The 19,971-nt window shown below is 43.5% G+C and overlaps 1 protein-coding gene and 1 long non-coding RNA gene across 2 annotated transcripts in view; one reads left to right on the forward strand and one right to left on the reverse strand.

Moving 5' to 3' along the window:
- Positions 1–19,971, forward strand: part of LOC310765314 — a 197,672-nt gene that overhangs the window by 36,115 nt on the left and 141,586 nt on the right. The gene's annotated exons all lie outside the window — the stretch shown is intronic.
- On the reverse strand, positions 4,670–15,791 carry LOC310765304 (prostaglandin G/H synthase 2). The gene is made up of 10 exons (XM_083620108.1): positions 15,558–15,791; positions 13,565–13,681; positions 13,330–13,473; positions 12,433–12,576; positions 11,491–11,672; positions 10,736–10,819; positions 10,153–10,399; positions 9,068–9,354; positions 8,620–8,767; positions 4,670–7,702 (listed from the first exon to the last, which is right to left on the reverse strand). The coding sequence occupies exons 1-10, from the start codon at positions 15,607–15,609 to the stop codon at positions 7,299–7,301; spliced, it is 1,809 nt and encodes a 602-aa protein (XP_083476234.1). The 5' UTR covers positions 15,610–15,791; the 3' UTR covers positions 4,670–7,298.

Raw genomic sequence — 19,971 nt, forward strand, 5'->3', positions numbered from 1 at the left:
GGCGAAGAAGACTTTCTTCACTGCCTCTATTGCATCTGCAGAAAACAGCAGCAGGAGACTTTTTCAGGTGGCTCGCAATTTAGCGGAACCACCTGCTACATCGGGGCCCAGAACGGGCCACATGATCTCCTGCAATGATTTTGCAAAGTTTTTTGCAGATAAAGTCGCTCAGATTCGGGAAGAGGTAGACTCCACCGTGGGAGCAGGGCCGGGGCGGGAGAGTGCTAGAGTCCTGTCAAGTCAAGTTGCGTGGGATCAATTTCAATCTGTTACCTCCAAGGATGTGGACAGGCTGCTTGGACGAGTGAAACCAACCACCTGTCTCCTTGATCCTTGCCCATCCTGGCTTATAAAAGCTAGCCGGGAAGGGCTGGGCGATGGGCTTTGCAGGGTGGTGAATGCTTCTCTCTGTGAGGGAGTCTTCCCAGAGCCGCTGAAAGAGGCGGTTATCAAACTGCTTCTTAAAAAACCATCTTTAGATGCAGCCAATATGCCCAACTATCACCCAGTCTCAAATCTTCCATTCTTGGGCAAGGTGATTGAGCGAGTGGTTGCTGAACAACTCCAGGCACACCTGGAAGAAGCGGACCATTTGGATCCCTTCCACTCGGGATTCAGGCCTCATCATGGGACTGAAACTGCCTTGTTCGCACTGGTTGATGATCTCCAGGGGGCTAGGGACAAAGGTGAGAGCCATTTCCTAGTTCTGCTGGATCCCTCAGCAGCTTTTGACACCATCGACCATAACATCCTTCTGGACCATCTAGAGGGGCTGGGAGCTGGGGGCACTGTTATACAGTGGTTCCGCTCCTTCCTCCTGGGCCGTGTTCAGAAAGTGGTGGGGGGGGGATGAGTGTTCAGACCCCTGGGCTCTCACTTGTGGGGTGCCTCAGGGTTCTGTCATCTCCCCCATGCTTTTCAACATCTACATGCAGCCGCTGGGAGAGATAATCAGGGGGTTTGGGCTGGGTGTTCATCAGTATGCGGATGATACCCAGCTCTACCTCTCTTTCAAATCGGAACCAGTGAAAGCGGTGAAAGTCCTGTCTAAGATCCAATAGATGTTTCGGTATATCCTTAAAAATCTCCACTCTCGAGTCGTTGATCTCCAAAGTCTTCTGGAAGTGCACACTCAGTATTTTATCTCTCTCTTCTTTCGTTTGGAGGGTAACCAAACAGTCTCTCACCCTGTTTTTTCTCCCTCCTCTTCCAAGTCTGAACACACTTACTATCTTGAAGTCTTTCTCCAGCTCCAAATTCCAAAATTTTCCAAATTCCTGCGTAAGAAAGTCAATTAGGTTATCTTTTTCAAGTTCCGGTACTGCCCTGATCCTCAGATTGGTCTGTTTCTCCCTCAGTTCAATCATAGACAGAAGTGACTGGTGATCCCCAATCTGTTTGCGCATAGGTTTTATTTCTTCCTCTACAGCCACTGCTTTTTCTTTTGCTTCCTCAGCTATTTTTTGAATAGACGCAGATTCTTCCAGCAATTTTCCAATAGATTCTGTATTGGAGTTCACCTTCTGTCCCAGATTATCTATTTTGGTTGATTGTTCCGTAACTTGTTTGCTTAGGCCTTCCAATTTTTCATAAATTTTATTTAACACAGAAGTAAAATCCCCTTCTGAAGCCATTCCTTTTGACTCAGCTTGTGCAAAATCTTCCCCCTGTGTCACAGGAGGGCCGGGAACAGATGATCTATGTTGCTGGGAAACTATACTGGGCTGCTGCACTCTGGCCTTGCCCAATCTTGTTGTCCTATCCGTCATCACACTTTTGTCTATGAATCAAGGTCGGTCCCACGGTCAAATCTTGCCATGGAAAATCCCCAAAGTCCAGAGTGGAAAAATCCCCCAGCTGGGTGTACAGCTTCAATGTTCCTCTAGGGGGACACTGTAGCAGTCATTAAAGTTACAATAAAGAGTCTTTTCCAACTTTCTTAAGTCCCCTCAAAAAAACAAACAAACAACAGTTTCAAGTCCAGAGAAGACCTTCAACAAGTATCTCCTTTGCAGAGTTAACCATTAAAAAGTTACAATGTCTATAAATAGTGCGACTCTCAATGCAACAGTTCTAGTGAACCTGGCAGTCCGTTCCCAGGAGTTAAATAATTGTCTCTATTTTTCCCAGAAGAAATAAAGTCACTTTTCCCTCTCCCCCCCCTCCACTAACCTGGGGGGGGGGGGAGTTCTTTCACTTTAACGTTCGGCTTTAGAGCTTTAAAAGTACCGCTCTCCAGGTCTTAGCTTAGAAGCGTCTTTGCTTTGATCTGTGTACAGAAACGGAAGGCGGACTTCCTGTTTACGCCTTCCCGCTTCAGTGCCAAATTAATCCCTTTTTTCTTCCTTTAGTCCCAATTTCTTAAGCTTCACCTACTCACGGGTAGTTGTTTAGCAGCCGAATTGTCACAGGAAAAAGGTCAGCGCTCTCTGGCAACAGCTGTGCGGCTTCACCCCACGGAAGGAGCAATTGACTCTCAGCACCGCGCCAAGCTCCCGTTACGCTCCAGAGCCCCTTGTGGGGTTCCTTCGCCAATTCGTGGGGCGCTAAGGGTGCCCGCCAAGTCCCACGTTCACAGGCTTCTCCTGCCTGTGATTTTCAAAAGGGTCTCCGCTTCGCCGTAGCGGACAGACCCACTTTCCGCGGAGCTTCTCCCTCCAGATTAGAAGGAGACCGCCATTGCCGTTGGCGCCGCCTCCGGAAGCCAGCTCTACCTCTCTTTCAAATTGGAACCAGTGAAAGCGGTGAAGGTCCTGTGTGAGTGTCTGGAGGCGGTTGGAGGATGGATGGCAGCTAACAGATTCAGGTTGAATCCTGACAAGACAGAAGTACTGTTTTGGGGGGACAGGAGGTGGGCTGGCGTGGAGGACGTCCTGGTTCTGAATGGGGTAACTGTGCCCCTGAAGGACCAGGTGCGCAGCCTGGGAGTCATTCTGGACTCACAGCTGTCCATGGAGGCACAGGTCAATTCTGTGTCCAGGGCAGCTGTTTGCCAGCTCCATCTGGTACGCAGGCTGAGACCCTACCTGCCCGCCTCCTGTCCCCTGCTTGGACTACTGCAATGTGCTCTACGTGGGGCTACCTTTGAAGGTGACCCGGAAACAACAACTAATCCAGAATGCAGCAGCTAGACTGGTGACTGGGAGCGGCTGCTGAGACCATATAACACCGGTCTTGAAAGACCTGCACTGGCTCCCAGTACAATCCCGAGCACAATTCAATGTGTTGGTGCTGACCTTTAAAGCCCTAAACGGGCTCAGTCCAGTATACCTGAAGGAGCGTCTCCACCTCCATCGTTCTGCCCAGACACTGAGGTCCAGCACCAAGGGCCTTCTGGCGTTTCCCTCGCTGCGAGAAGCCAAGTTACAGGGAACCAGGCAGAGGGCCTTCTCAGGAGTGGCACCCTCCCTGTGGAACGCCCTCCCACCAGATGTCAAAGAGAAAAATAACTACCAAACTTTTAGAAGACATCTGAAGGCATCCCTGTTTAGGGAAGCTTTTAATGTTAATAGGTTATTGTATTTCAGTGTTTTGTTGGAAGCCGCCCAGAGTGGCTGGGGATACCCAGCCACATGGACGGGGTATAAATAATAAATTATTATTATTATTATTGAAGCTTTTCTTTTCTTATTTATCCATCCTCTTTGTGACCTCCACTTCACTGCATTTTTCGAAGTCTACCTAGCCTAGAGATGGTAGACCTGTTCAAGCTGGACTGTGTCCACCCCACTCCCCCAGGTGTGTTTCACATCACTTTCAAACCTTGGCTAGAGACAAATGAGCAGCAGCTTAAGGATTCCAACAGGTGTGATGCCTGTTTGAGAATCAGACAGTAGGACTGACCACCAAAGTGTAGGATACAGATATCCTTTGGATAACTCTCGTGTAAAAACCCGACAATGGAAATGAGGAACGGCTAAGGGAGCTGGGCATGCTTAGCCTGGAGAAGAGGAGGTTAAGGGGTGATATGATAGTCATGTTCAAATATATAAAAGGATGTCACATAGAGGAGGGAGAAAGGTTGTTTTCTGCTGCTCCAGAGAAGCGGACACGGAGCAATGGTTCCAAACTACAAGAAAGAAGATTCCACCTAAACATTAGGAAGAACTTCCTGACAGTAAGAGCTGTTCGACAGTGGAATTTGCAGCCAAGGAGTGTGGTAGAGTCTCCTTCTTCGGAGGTCTTTAAGCAGAGGCTTGACAACCATATGTCAGGAGTGCTCTGATGGTGTTTCCTGCTTGGCAGGGGGTTGGACTCGATGGCCCTTGTGGTCTCTTCCAACTCTATGATTCTATGATTCTATGAAATGCATTGAGTACACATAAATGGGAATGGTAACAAAGCCTTAGTCAACAGGAATCTTGGGTACATGCACCATGTTGGAGATGTTCAAGGCCTGTAGTTGAATGTGGTCCCTCCAGGATAATGTTGGCCTCAGGATTCTCTCATCAGATCCCTCTCCCAGACCACATCCCTGAGTAGTTCTCCCTGGGGAGAATGTGCCCTTGAATTGCAGCAACAACTTTTGCCTTCCTGAACACAGGATGCCCGGGGTGTGTGTATGTGTGAGTGCAGAAACCCGACTTCTGCATGGCTACAAAAATGCCCCACCTCCTTGCACTAGTGTTCATTGCGATGGGATTTGAAAAATGCAGAAGACACCAAATAATTAGCTTTCAAATAATTTATTTGTAGAAGTACACTTTGCACATCATGGAACGTTAAAAAAACAACACCACCAAACAGTTTTAAAACTATAGTAATAAATAAGGCCACAATCCAGAGAATATGCTGAAATCCCATTGATGTTAACAACAACAACACAAATGTGACTTAGCTTTATCTGGATTGCGGTCATTACAAAATTCTTCCCTGTGCATAATCTGGCATCATTCTAAACACCCAACCAAGACCAGCAGGCTGGGATAAATAATACTTTGGTTTTTTTTTTTTTTTTAAGGAAATATTACAGGAAGAAAATAAGGCTGTGTGATGCATATCCAGTGAACTTAATGCAGAGGAAGACAGAATTCCATAAAAATGCACCATACAGTGAACTACAGCTATTTAGAACACACACACGGCACTTGCAAGTAATGTACAAAAATGGTTTTTTTTTCTTTTTAAAGAAAGGTTCCAAGAAAAACAGGGTCACAATCTAATAATTACAAGAGACATGGAAGAGGAGACAGCACTGAGTAGGTTGTAAAAGCTTGTGGGGAAAGAACAGTGAACACGAAGTTCAGGAACTGGCAGGACTAGTGTCCTAATTTCAAAGAGAAAGAACTTAAATGGGAGAAATGATAGGCATCAGAAAGAGATGAGGTAACTTCTAGGCCTGAACTAATCAAAAGTACAAAGAGGAATGGAATAGTGTGTTCTCAAAAAGGACAATTAGCCCTATAATCTGTGGGCACAACCCACCAGAAGTTCTCCTCAGCAACCTCCACTGAGTGCTACAAAAGCACAAACAGCAGATATCATGGAGTTTTCTCAAGAGTTTCCTGGTGACTTTTGTCCATATTTCCTTGGGTTACACCGATATTTCCTTTTCCGGTGATATTTTTTCCTTTAGCACTTTGCTTTAACAGATAATCATTATATCAATTTCCAGAGTACAAATAACAGAGGGTTTTTCAACCAAGAGGGCCAGTAATGTACGGACTTCAGAACCATACTATTAAACATGCATTTCTTAAGCAATATGAAAGGTTTAATACCTACAATAAGGTTGCATTTCCCAAGTTAGCAGTCCATTAATTAGCATCTAATTGAATGTGTAAAATTGACAATACCCAAGTTATTAATTGACGTGCCTGTTGGTTTACTTGAGGAATTATGTTCATTAGCTAACTTGAAAAGTGGAATAGATTTTAAAAAAAATATATAGAAACTGAAGTATAATAATATTAACAGAAATGCAGTGTCAGTATCCAAAAATTGAAATGGCCTTTGTATACATAAAGTGCTGTGTTTAAACAGGGCTTGGGAACCTACAATACTGGTCTGTATCTCAAGTCATATCGATTTGAGTCCTGAATGACATCTGAAACTCCAGTTCTTACTTATGGGAGAGATGTATCTCACCCATCACATTACATAGGCAACTCAAAAGAGGCAGCACAACAATCTCACTGGCTCCTCTATGGCGTTTCAAACACCTGAAGGCACTTTAGGGTTCAGAAAGAAGGAGTTTAGTGTTATATTCTACAACAAAGGTCGTCCACCCTTGTTCTGTATAGAGCCTTTGAGTCTCTGCAAGGACATTAAAATGATATGGATCCACTCTTTATAACTGAAAACTATTAATTTGGGAGGAAAAAGAAAGCACTGGTTGTTGTTTTTGTATTGGTTTTTTACATCTTCTTAATTATAATGAAAGAGAAATCTACAGTTCCAAGCCTTTGTTTGGAGCATTAAAACCCAAGAGTAAAATTTCATCTTCCAGTCACCTATTACATAGAGCTAGGGGGAAACTTTCCATTAAAAAGCAATTGAGATTCAGCAGAGACTACAAGCTCCTATACATTTCAAGAGGAATTACATGTGAATGGTTTCACTGGGTTGCGTCCTACACAGTTGTGGTTTTACTCTTAGAAGAGGAAGGAACTATGTGTGCAATAAAAGGGAAGTGCAGTTATAGACACACACAAAATGAAGATCAGTCCATTATCAAAACCTATTGCTATGTCACATGGGAGAGGTAGTGAAAATAAATTTTCCTTTTTCCCAAATTTGCATCCATGCTCCCTCTCAGTTTAAGTGTTTGTGTACCCTACCAAGTTTACTATAAACAGGGGGTAAAAATCCTTAACTTTGGCTAAACCATAAGGATTCTTTTTGTCCTACATTCATTTTGTAAAGTACAAAGATTTCTGTAAAAGGACAGTTTTCATGAGCACAGATTTCCAGAATTGTTCTGGATTTTTGTTGCTTTTTTTTTTTTAAAGAGAGCACTTCCAGACTCTCAGATAACAGCACGTAACATGGTTTTGTATTTAGGATCATACCTGTCAAGTTTAAGAGGCAGAACTATTGTTTATGTTCAAGTTTAAGCAGCAGATCTAATGCCCTGATCCATTTTGGAATACATCTTTCTGGTACAGAAGATAGTCTTAAAAACCAAGGGATCCAGTCCTACAAATCTAAGCAGAACTCCCCCTTTAAGTCTGGCATCGTGAGTTAGATGCCAAGGCACAGGAAAAAAAATCCATGGTGTTTTGTCTGAACTATAAATAACAACAAAAACAACAATATAATAGATATCATAAATAAATAAATATACAAATAGCTGTTCCCTATAGTTCGGCAGAGCGCTCTTTTAGTAGCACAGCTCGGCCGATCTCGTCTCTTGCTGTGCTGGAGGTGCTGACATTATTCGTTGCTGCTGTTTCTGGGTTTAGGACATGGAAAGCCACGAGAGGACAGCCTTCCACATTGTTGCAGATAAGGTTTTGGATGGAGGCTGTGTTCACTATGTCAAAGCCAACTTTGCCCCCAAAGGTGCTGGGCTTCCAGTACTCTGGTGAGCAGATGACATTTCCCATGAGACCTTTCAGGGAGAACGGTGCCCCAAGTTCTATCATGGTCTCACCAAAGATGGCTCCAGGACGTGGTTTTTCTACAAGGAGGGCTGGATAGAGCTCCATAGCATCAATATCCCCATAGAGTTCTTCAAGTTCTGCAGCCATTTCTTTTTCTCCTGGAATAGGGAGACCAAAAAAAAACCCACATAGTAGTAAAACTTCAGCCTTTTTCTCCACAGTTTTGTATTCAGTTCTAAATCACTACGTAATTATTCTAGAAGATTCTGAAAAGGAGAATGGGAATTGCCTTATAGAGGACAGGGAGAGGCTTCTAGCTGTTGCAAAAGCTGCCATGAAAGTAATACAGAAGAAAATAATAGCGCAGAGAGAGAGAGAGAGAGAGAGAGAGAGAGAGAGAGAAATATCCAAGTCTGTAATTCTAGAGAAAAGTTGCATCAGCAGGGGAGAAAAAAATCAATGCACTTGGAGAAGAATGAGTGAAATAACAACTCTGTAAGATATCTTCACAAGGTCTTTGACACAGAATTTTCTTCATGAAAACTGTAATGTAGAAGCTCCCCCCATAGAGTCTATTTTCTTCCTTTTCATACTTAGAACACGTAGTTTTCCTTTTGAACATCTCTCATTGCAGATTGAAATGACCGTGAGGAATCTTGGCAGAGGAGCTGCAACTACCCAATCTCCAATGAAAGACAACAGAGCCTTTCTACAAGAACTCAACACTTTTTATTCAAACAACAAGTTCTTGAGATACTGAGAAATTCATTTATTGGTTATATTGCTTGAATCTTGGATTTGGATTTGAACACTTGAGTGCCAACTTGAGGGCCTTTGGGGATGAGAGGCAGCATAGAACTGAACTATGACCTAGTCTAACTCAACCCATTGGAGCATCTAGTCTTTAGCCGCCTACACAATCCTGAACCTGCTAATTGCTTTCCCTTAGTTGGAGATGCCAAGAATTTGACCCCAAACATCCCCATGCAAAGCAGAAGTTTGATCTCTAAGCTGTGAGGCCTTGTCCCACAAAATGAAGCTCTTGTTTTTCTATAAGTAGAGGACAAGGTCTTACCTGTGAGCTCTTCAAATGACTGAAAGGGTTTCAGCATAAAGTGCTTCCGATACTCATTCAAGGAGCGGTATCTCATCTGTCGGCTTTGATCAATGGAGGCTTTCGCTACTTTCTGCACCGCAGCAGGGACATTCCGCCCACCAGCTACCTGTTACCAAAGAAATGGAGTAATATGAGAAACCACACGGAGATCAGAACTTCAAGCCCCTTTGAAATCAGATGGACCTCAAACATTTATCCATCTCTTGGATTTACAGTGAGAAACTTGCTCAGACTATTCACTCTTCTGTCTGAAATACGACAGAGAAAGCTGAAGGCAGTCTAAAACTGTGCCACAAACTTCCCCTTTCCCTAATCATTCTTCCCCTGCTCAAAACATTTTCAGATATTAGAGTGACTTAACAGGTGGACAGATGTACTCTGTTGCCTTGAGAAAATAAATTCTTACCCTTCCAGCCCTTTGCCTGGAGAAGGATTCCACCATGTGGGAAAGACCATGTTCTAACATGATGGAGTTGTTATAGATGAACTGCTGGTATGTGTACTCTTGGTCATGAATCTGGAAGGTGTCAGGCAGGAGAGGGTGCCAGTGGTAAAGGGTGTTGAATTCTGCCGCTATTCTGTTCTGATACTGGAATCTCTGGTTGAAGAGCAGCTCTGGGTCAAACTTCAACTTGAAGTGGTAGCCACTCAGGTGCTGCACGTAGTCTTCAATCACAATCTTGATGGTCTCTCCTGTTTCCCCACAGAAAACAAAAGTCAGTCAGTATTTTCATTTCCAAAACAATAAAACAGTAAAGGCCCCCTGGATGGTTAAGTCCAGTAAAGGCGACTGAGATGAGGTACTCATCTCACTTCAGGCCAAGGGAGCCGGTGTTTGTCTACAAACAGCTTTCTTGGTCGTGTGGCCAGCAGGACTAAACTGCTTCTGGTGCAACGGAACACTGTGATGGAAACCAGAGTGCACGGAAACACCATTTACCTTCCCATTGCAGTGGTACCTATTTAACTCCTTGCACTGGCATGCTTTCAAACTGCAAGGTTGGCAGGAGCTGGGACAGAGCAACGGGAGCTCACCCTGTTGCGCGGATTTGAACCGCCGACCTTCCAATTGGCAAGCCCAAGAGACTCAGTGGTTTAGACCACAGCACCTCCTGTTCCCTTATATTTCCTAAACAATATTGAATGCTGAAGATTACAAGAATGGCCTTCCTGATTCAGACCAAGAATGCATTTTGACTGGCAACACATTTCCAACGGTGGCCAACAAAACGTCCCTGGGAAACTCAGAATCAAGGCAAAAGGGTAATAAGCTATTCTTTCAGGTTCCTATTCAACATCCAGTATTCATACAACCTATTGCCTCTATACATGGACGTTCTGCTTAGACAACATAGGCAACAGATGATGTTGGGCCGCGAAGTTGTCTCAACCCATTTAAAGCCATCATAGGTGATGGCCATCGCCACATCTAGCAGCAGCAAAATTCCATCAAGTAATTGTGTTTTAACCGTGAGCAATTGTAAGAATTACCTGTTAAGATCAGGCGGGCAGTTTGGAACAGCTGCTCATCATCCCATTCCGGATGCTCGCCCTTCAGAATGTCACAGACCCGGTTGTGTTCCCGGAGCCATAACGTGGCGTACATCATCAGCCCTGGAACCAAACCAAAGACCTCTTGCCCTACAGAAAATTTCAGGTGCTCTGGGACGTGTGGGGGGTAGATCATTTCTGCCTGAGTTTCTTTGACCGTAGGTGGGTACATCTCTCCATCGATCATCTGTAATTACAAAATAAATAAATGAGCATGGCAACACACAGAATCTTCTATCATACTGAATTTCAGCCAAGAATACTAAAATCCAGTGAAAATATATGTTTATACTTGTCAATTTCCAATGGGATTCAAGTACAGAGGTTTGTTGTAAATTGATCTAGATGCACATAGTTATCTAGTAAGAATAGGGTGTCTGATGCAGTTATTGAAATGCCTGTGGCATTTCTCTGAATCAGAGGAAACACGAAAGCTCCTCTCTTCCTGGTTAAGATGTTAACATAAGTGATGCTCTCGTTTTCTCAGCACACTGCAGGAATTTCAGAAGGAATCCAAACTAACCTGAAATTTCAGCTTCCCGTCCTTAAATAGTCTGAGTTTCATCTGCCTGTCCAAAGTTTCTCCATAGATGTGATTTAGATCAACCTGTTGAAATAATAGGAACATCAAAGTCTAATTTTAATTTGTCAGATGAGACAGAAAAACAATTAGATTATCCCTCTAAATGTTTCAGAACATAATATGTTGCAGTGACGTTCCAATGGAAGCGAGAGTTCTCTCCACTCATTCAAAGTGTTGGAAAACAATGTTATTTCTCAAATGTCATTACTGATAAAATTTTGGAAGCGCAGCTCTTTCAAGTTTTTGCGCTGTCCTCAATGACAACTTCAAAAAGCAGGAGCCCTTGTAAACAACCACTATTACAACAGTATAAATCACCACCACCCTTGCTTAAAGTATTATCTTAGAAAGTTGTGTTGCAGACAAAACCTGTTTATAAACAGACACACCGACTGCATTTTTCACCCCAAATTCAGGGATGCAATAGTTATTTTTCCATAAATTGAGGAGAACCTAATTGCTATTTTAGAGACTGACCAAATAAAGTCAAATGGTTCTCCCACACAGTGGGCACATAAGATTGCGGGAACAAGCTATTCTGAGGTTATGCAAGAAAGATTTGCTGTACATTGTGCCTATCACAATATTGATGCAACTCCTTTGTGGATGGCAAGATATCCCTCTCACCGCAGGAGTTGATAAAAAGGTTTGTTTGCAATAACTCATCAGTCCAAGTCACAGTTCTGCCATCTTACCCCATGTCCAAGAGCTTTGGTGAAGGCTGGTCCTTTGTGATGATCTGTCTTGAAGAACTGGTGTGTGAAATGCTGGGCAAAGAATGTGAACATGATATTTGTGCCTTGTGGGTCGGGAATAAATTTTCTCCGCAGTAGAAATTTCTCTACAATGAGCTTGGAATCGGGAAGCTCCTTCTTACCTGGAATGCAAAGCAATCATTTATTTTTCTGACACCCAAAGGGACTAGAGCAGTGGTTAGCAAACATTTTCAGCAGGGGGCTGGTCCGCTGTCCCTCAGACTTTGTGAACGAATTCCTATGCCCCACAAATAACCCAGAGATGCATTTTAAATAAAAGCACACATTCTATTCATTTAAAAACACGCTGATTCCCAGACCGTCCACGGGCCGGATTGAGAAGCCGATTGGGCCGGATCCGGCCCCCGGGCCTTAGTTTGCCTACCCATGCACTAGAGACTGAATAACTGCAGCCGTTTCCTGTCTGTTCTACAGGAGTTTAACAGGAAGAATTAAAAATGTCAAACCCCAGTTTAATGCATGTTGATAGCTTCTTTGCAGTTTGGAACCTGTCCGATTGTTAATTACCATATTAAATATAGTTGTCTTGGTTTAAACCTGTTAGTTATTCATTTGGTTGCCAATATACACACAACCTGTTGGCTGATTAACAACCACAGCAAGTTTTCTGTTCCTTTGACAAAGGAAGACAGAAAGTTTCGCTGGGAAAATATGTGCTGCAACGCACACGCAATTTCTTGTGTTTCTCCTTCAGACAGATTTTCTAATGTTTAAGTCGTTTTCAGGCATTCACTGAACATAATTAACTATTGCATTGAGAAGGGAGGTCAGTGTTGCTCCCACTGGCCTTGTGTACATACAGGAGGAATAATATTTCATTTTGTCTTACATTCACATGCACAGATTTCCCCCCCTTCTTACCTTTCACACCCATAGGGGTTGGGCAGTTGTGGTCTACCGGCGGAAGAGTTCTAGTATAGTAAGAAAGGTTCGAATAGGCTTCCCAGCTTTTGTAACCATAATGGCTGTTATATGTTGGTGGGCTCTCTATTAAATGGGATCTTGCTGGAAGGGGAGAGAAAGAACCAGGAAAATTATGACCATGCTTAATTATGACCACACTATGGAGACAGAGAACCTTACCAACAAGACTTCCCACACAGTCTAATTTCACAATCTACCGGTAAGCCCCACGGGGGTAAGCATCTGACCTTGAAAAGTCCATTTTCAGAAGTGATACGGAATGTAAAAATCCATTTTCAATTTTACTCTCTTTGCATTTTTGTCTCTTGGGTCACAACTACGCCGAAAGACTCTTACACTTAAAATGTCCATCAATGGTTTCTCTCAGATTCCCAAGAACTGGAGTTTGGCAAGGGTGCTCAAAACTCTTTGACAGAGATTCCCCACCCCTGTCACAAGAACTACAGTAACCCATAGAGAGGAAATTACCGCTAAACCTATTTTCAGTGTGTACCATACATGGACTTTGAAGAAACGTTTGAACTTTTGCTCTTATCTTCAAAAAGAGGCAGATGGGACCCAAAGAAGCAGCTTGACTTAGCCATTGCTTTGCCTAATGCCATTATTAGAAGGCTGAGTGGCTAGAGTGTGGTTACTGCATTAGACCAAAATAAATTGCAACCAACATATAGCACTTCAAAGTGCTTGGGTAAATATCTACCCCCAAGCTTAAGCCTCCAGTCCAATGCTCATTTACCCGAGAGCAAGTGCCAATGAACTCAACGAGACTTACTTCTGAGTAGATGCATATGGGACTGTGCTGTAAAAGTAGCATTAAGAGAGATGGATACTTACACATCAATACGTATCTCATGATGGCATTGTGGAGGAAAGGGAAGTTGTTGATTACATCCCAGACTGCTTTGAAATGAGTGAGAAGGTAGTGGACTGTGGACGGTGTGGGTTTCAGCGTCACTTTCAGCCAAGTAAAAAATTCCGCTGGAAGGAACGAAGGGCAACGAACATTAGCAAAAACTGTTAAATGCTCCGAAATGCTAATTGTGCAAGCGTAACTTTCTGGAATACGTACGTGTAGTGCAGTTTTCCCCGTAATAACCAGTTCGTGTACAGTCACATTCATAGCGGTCAAATCCTGCTGTCATGCAGACTCCTCTGTTTTGGCATGGATTTGAGCAGCAAGGATTAACTGGAAGGGAATCAAGAGGTGTGCTGTCAAAGTGAGATCTAGAGTCTTATAAAAGCCCTTGGACCAGTGCTAATTGATTAGTTCCCTAGAGAACAACTGCCACTTGATACCATTATATTACATTTCCCCACAGAATGCATCCAGCCTTTCTAGTTTGTTAGTGCATCATGCACATGAGGTTATGGTATAGCTGTTGGAAGCATGAAGAAGCAGCAGAAGGCAGATTTAACTTTCTTGGGTGGAAAGCCCCCCAATTCTGGAAAATAATTCTAAACGCAGCCTACAGAATCATCACTAGCACCCCTGGGGAAATGATTTCTGCCGTAGCTGCTGCTTCTGCAGACACACTAACACCGAAGAGTCATTTCATAGGGACGTTCAGCTGGAGAAAAACTCTTCTCGAAATTGATGGGGAGTCCGCTCTAGGCAAAGATGGAAGAGAAGGCGATTGCCTACGCCATACAAACCCCGAAGAATGGATTTCACTGGTCGTGATACTTAAATTCTTGGGCAATAGTTTTTCTTATGAAACATGTACAACTTTTACTAGAGCGTGTTAGCAGAAATTAGTACCACCGGCAGGAACAAAGGCAGGCAAATATAACACACATCCCTGAAATGTAATAAAGCGTTCATCTAGGACATTATATTGTGTATCGAAGGCTACAACCCCTATATCTGAGAACAAGCTCCAATTAGGCTTCCTCCTCTGATTAAACATTTATAGGTGTGTGCTCTAAGAAAACTTAAGTTCACTTTCAAGTGAACATAATGATACCAGCAGCTTCTAATAAAGCCTCAGAGTACTACTGGTGTCTAATCCTTCCTCTATGCCACCATGCCCCCCCCCCACACCAGTGGTTCTAAAAGTTTCTGACCATCTCCTAAGAAGATACTTAGCAAGATCCACTTCCGAGAATCACTGGTAACCATTTACATGCAATTGACTCTGCAGCATGGATTATCCACACATAAATAAAAGAATGTAAAAAAGAAAGAAAGCATACACTAGTTTGAAAACAGAAGTTACGGTGCCTCTCCCCATTTTACAGGCTAGGCAAATGACGTACAGAAAAAGGCTGTCCTTAGCACCAGCATCAAACACTTTTGATGCTTTCAGCTCCTTGCCCTCCCTTACTTAACTTTTCCTGGCCAAGGAAGACGAAAGGGTATGAATGGGCACAATATTTAGTTACTGCTTCATTAATCTTTTCAGAATGAGTGCACAGAAGGCAGGAGGAAAAGCACCAGGAGATACTGGTTTTTTCCTCTACATTTGCCTTTTGTTAAAGGAAATTAACCCTAATTCAGACAACATAGGTGCCGAGGAGACAAAGCCAGAAATAATTATATTCAGTTAAAATACATTCATAGATACAAGGATAAAGCCACTCATGTTCTTACAGTCCAAAAACTCTAAATACTTTTATCTATAGTCCATAACTAAGACTTCTCCCCTACATGACATTTTTTCCCTAACCTAACCTGACCCAAAAAAATACTTTTTGGGGGACTTCTGTGTGAGACACCCTCAACTCTCAGCACTTTTACAAGTTAACCTCTCATTTCAGGGTTACTTAAACATTTCCAGGCTCCTTCAAAGTTCAACCCTGCATATATTGCAACAAAACAGCATCGGTGGTCTTCGGTTTTTTTCATCGCCACTCTGAATGGTAAGTGTAGCCAGGAACCTTTCTTAAAAACCCGAAGAGCGCCAGGAAAAGGACAAAACGAGATAGCAATGCGCAACCCTAGGAAGTCAGTAGGATTTGCACGGAAGGTACCGGCAAGTGCCGCCACCATCCCAGCTCAACACAGCGCTGGATTTTTTTGTAGCTAGCGCAGACTTAATTTTAAAAAGATCAGCAGCACTCACCTGCTTGGCTGATGGCCAAGATAGAAAACAAGACAACGCAGGGTGCAATCATTTTTGGCGCACAAAGTAGCAGGCTCAGCTTCCGAAATCGCGGATATGATAAAATAAATAATAATATAATATTATTATTATATAAATAGATATTCCCGAGGAGGAGCTTTCACTAGCTGCCCAGCGCCGTTCAGGATCCGCAGCTGGTGCTCTTGAAGTGATCTCCGAGTCTGGAGCAGCTGCCGCGGACCTGCTTGCCTTTATGCGCAGCCGGAGTGACTCACGATTGCGCGCAGGAAGCGAGCAGGATCCGCCCCCGGAGACGCAAGTGGGGGTGGCGCGGAGACAAGGAACGTTTGGCACTCATTTTTTTTCCCTGCAGGTTTGCACGGATTCTCACCGCCCCAAAGCTGGGCGATCCCTTTCGTTCCGCTTTGAAATCGAAGCCAAGTGGGCTTGTGCGTTGAACTTCGCTGCATTTGCCACGGGAAAGGGAGAGAGAGAGAGAAAGGTGGGGACGCAGAGGGATATCGCGCGATGGGCTTTGTGGAAACGTGGGAGAACGCCAGCCCCAACATTTCACTGATCTTTTTCTTGCCCGACATGGGACTCGAACCCACGACCTCGATATTCAAGAGTCTCCTGCTGCTCTCTGAGCGATCTCAGAGGTGGAGCCTGCGCGTAAAGAGTCGCCAGGTGGGGCCGTGAAGTTAGAGCCAGAAGCAGATCCGCAAACGCCGGTTCTTGCTAGGTTTAAGTTGGTCGACTTCTTGGCTGTGGATCCCAAGCCTGCGGAGGATCACTGTAAGGAAGGCCACCTGCTACAGGTGATTCTTCCGGCAGGCAAAATCTGGGTTGGCTTCCAGCGCAGACGCTTCCTCGCCACCGCGCTCCTTTCTGACATTCTTAACTCGGATCCTGAAATAACGGCATGCTCCGGGTGGACTCGCAGCTCCAAAATCTCTCCAAAGCCTCCTATAAGTCCGTGCCCCCCCCCAATCACTCTCTCTCTCTCTCTCTCTCTCTCTCTCTCTCTCTCTCTCTCTCTCTCTCGCGCACACACACACACACACACACACACACACACACACACTCTTTATTGGTGACCCAGTCCCCACTTCCGATTCACAAACTGGATCGCTGGGAGTGAGGCTCAGTCAGAAAATTTGGGATATCATGAAAGGACAGCAAATGGTTAGAACAGATTATTATTGTTGCATTTTTGCTTCCCCGGGTATATAGCCTTGGATGCCACATGATTTGGGTTGGATAGCATTTGTTACACAATGTACAGTAGTACCTTGGGTTAAGTACTTAATTCGTTCCGGAGGTCTGTTCTTAACCTGAAACTGTTCTTAACCTGAAGACCACTTTAGCTAATGCGGTCTCCTGCTGCCGCCGCGCCGCCGGAGCCCGATTTCTGTTCTTATCCTGAAGAAAGTTCTTAACCTGAGGTACTATTTCTGGGTTAGCAGAGTGTGTAACCTGAAGCGTGTGTAACCTGAAGCATATGTAACCTGAGGTACCACTGTATTGTTTTCTGGGTCCTATGGAAGGATAAGAATAAGGGTGATGTTGATGTACCATATTTTTTCGTGTATAATACGACCCCTATTCTTTGGGACTCCAAATTAAGAAATTGGGGAGGAGATTTTAAGCTTTTTTTGGGGGGGATTGCCCAGAGTTGTTCAGCTTTTTATGGGGGTGGGGGTGACCACAGCTGCCAATCGCACGCCTCGCAGAAGGCACCAATCCATAGCTGTCAACTTTCCCCTTTTCTTGCGAGGAATCCTATTCGGAATAAGGGAATTTCCCTTTTAAAAAAGGGAAATGTTGACAGCTATGCACCAATCGTCTGACCGAACACAGCCACAAATCGCCCGACCAAATGCCACAACAACAAATCCCAACCACACCTGGCCGCATACACCAATCACACGCCCAACCACCGCTGTGTAGCGCCTACCCTCTGCGTGGACCACCTGTGTATAAGACGACCCCACATTTTTTATATTATTTTTGGATAATAAACACTCATCTTATACACAGAAAAATACGGTATTAAATTCACCTGCCTTACCACTGCAAGAACCTTGTAAGGTTGACCTTACAGTAGGTAAAGGTAAAGGGACCCCTGACCATTAGGTCCAGTCGTGACCAACTCTGGGGTTGCGGCGCTCATCTCGCTTTATTGGCCGAGGAAGCCGGCGTACAGCTTCCGGGTCATGTGGCCAGCATGACTAAGCCGCTTCTGGCAAACCAGAGCAGCGCACGGAAACGCCATTTACCTTCCCGCCGGAGCGGTATCTATTTATCTACTTGCACTTTGACGTGCTTTCGAACTGCTAGGTTGGCAGGAGCTGGGACTGAGCAACGGGAGCTCACCCCATCGCGGGGATTTGAACCACCGACCTTCTGATCGGCAAGCCCTAGGCTCTGTGGTTTAACCCACAGTGCCACCCGCGTCCCTTAACAGTAGGTATCTTCCCTTTATTTGATCTTCCCTTTCTTTGTTTTGCTTATTATTATTATTATTATTATTTATTAGAGAACTAGATGCAGTGAGCAGCCGTTTGCCCTGTTCACATGGGAAAAAAGGGAAGGGCATCACACAGCTTAGTGGCCAAACATTTGCCTTGGGTGTGGAAGGGCCTGGGTTTCATCTCCACTTAAAAGGGGCAGCACGTTGGCAGAGGCTGGCAGAAGTTAGATCTGGCTGTGCTGACAGATATCTGGAGTCAGCAAGGGTCATCAGTTGCTTAACAATCCCAGCATCAAAATGGCTTTCCTCCAACCAGAGTGGATTTGATTTAAATCAAATCAATTTAAATCACTAGTCAGTAAGGCTTGATTTAAATCATTTTTTACAGAAAGGTTCAACCTTGCTGGCATCCTCTTAATATTTACAACCAGAGGAAGGTTTCATTTTTGGAATAATAAATTTTCAGAGTAGTTTTTACAGTTACATCAAAAATTACTGATTTGGTTATTCTATCAGAAATGTGTAGATTATAAATTATTGTTTATATTTGGACAACTCTTCTGCTGTGCTTTATGGGAAGGAGAAAAATAATCATTTCCTTAAGAACAATTTAAACAATTTATTTAACTAAAACAATAACATTTTAGCATATGTATCCATGTTTGTTAACCGTTTTAAAAATCCAATTTAAATTTTTAAAAATCTGATTTAAATTTTTAAAAATCTGATTTAAATTTTTAAAAATCTGAATTATATTATTATTATTATTATTATTATTATTATTATTATTATTATTATTATTATTATTAAAATCATTGATTTTTATCCACCCTGCCCCCAACTACATTCGGCTGCTGAAATGAAAAAAAGTTAGGAGCTGGCCTTTGTGCGAAAGGTCTGTGGTCTCAGTTCAGTACTGGTGCTGAAAAGAAATTCCTACTCTCAAAATGTGCTCCCTCATTTTTGCACTCGGCTCTGGTTAGCAGAGCTAAACAATACTGGGCAAAATGGACGAATACCCTGGCATGCCAGCTACTTCCTTCCTTCCTTCCCCTCTCTCATCTCCTCAAAAAGGAGGAGCACATAAGCTGGGAACAAACCCTGTCCCTGTCGGCTTGCTGTTCCTTTAAAGCACTTTTCTCCCAGCCCCAATAACTTAAAGGAGTCAAGGTGAAGAAAATGTTTTTGAAGCAATGGAATGCAGCCAGGTGAGGTGAGAGCAAGGTAGGAAGGGAGCTGAGATTAGCTTCCCTTAGCTGCCTGTATTTTTGGTGTGTTTAAAAAGGGAGCTACTGCCTAATATCTGTATTTCATTTTCCTCCGTTCTCATGATTAACATTTTTCTCTCTCTCCTTTAGATGTTATCCTCCTTTCACCTACCTATTTAATGTATGTGATGGAGTGGAGTCCAGTCTATGGAAGTTTATGCTGTAGCAATGCGTTAGCCTTTAAGGTGCTTTTAAAAATATTAACTTTTTTTTTAAGTGCTCACTGTAGACGGGGAGTAAATCCATAGTACGATTCCTTCATGCAGCTCACTCTGCAGCTGATGAATTTTCTTGTGCAATAATTTTTATTAGTTTTCAGTTACAATAACCCAATAAAAGCTTCATTGTCACAATACCAAATTATAATACAATCAATAATGCCAATTGTTCAAATGCCAAATTATATTATTTTGTTGTCTGTCTTTCTAGGGCATGCTAGAATTGATGGTTTGATAATTTACTTTAACTCTGCATTCCAAAAACATATAAATTCCAATTACATACCAGTCAGAATAACCAGCTGAGGAATTTTCAAGACATGCTTGAATTTTCCGAGATGGGAGTGAGGGCAGAGTTAAACTGTGCTGTCCTGAATTTACAGGGAGGGTTTGCTCCCGTGGTTTGGGGGAAATTTGAGAAAGTGCATACACGTTCTTCTGATTATAGTGTGTCT

The sequence above is a fragment of the Podarcis filfolensis genome, assembly GCF_964270895.1.
Source record: "Podarcis filfolensis genome assembly, chromosome: 6".
Lineage (NCBI taxonomy): Eukaryota > Metazoa > Chordata > Lepidosauria > Squamata > Lacertidae > Podarcis > Podarcis filfolensis.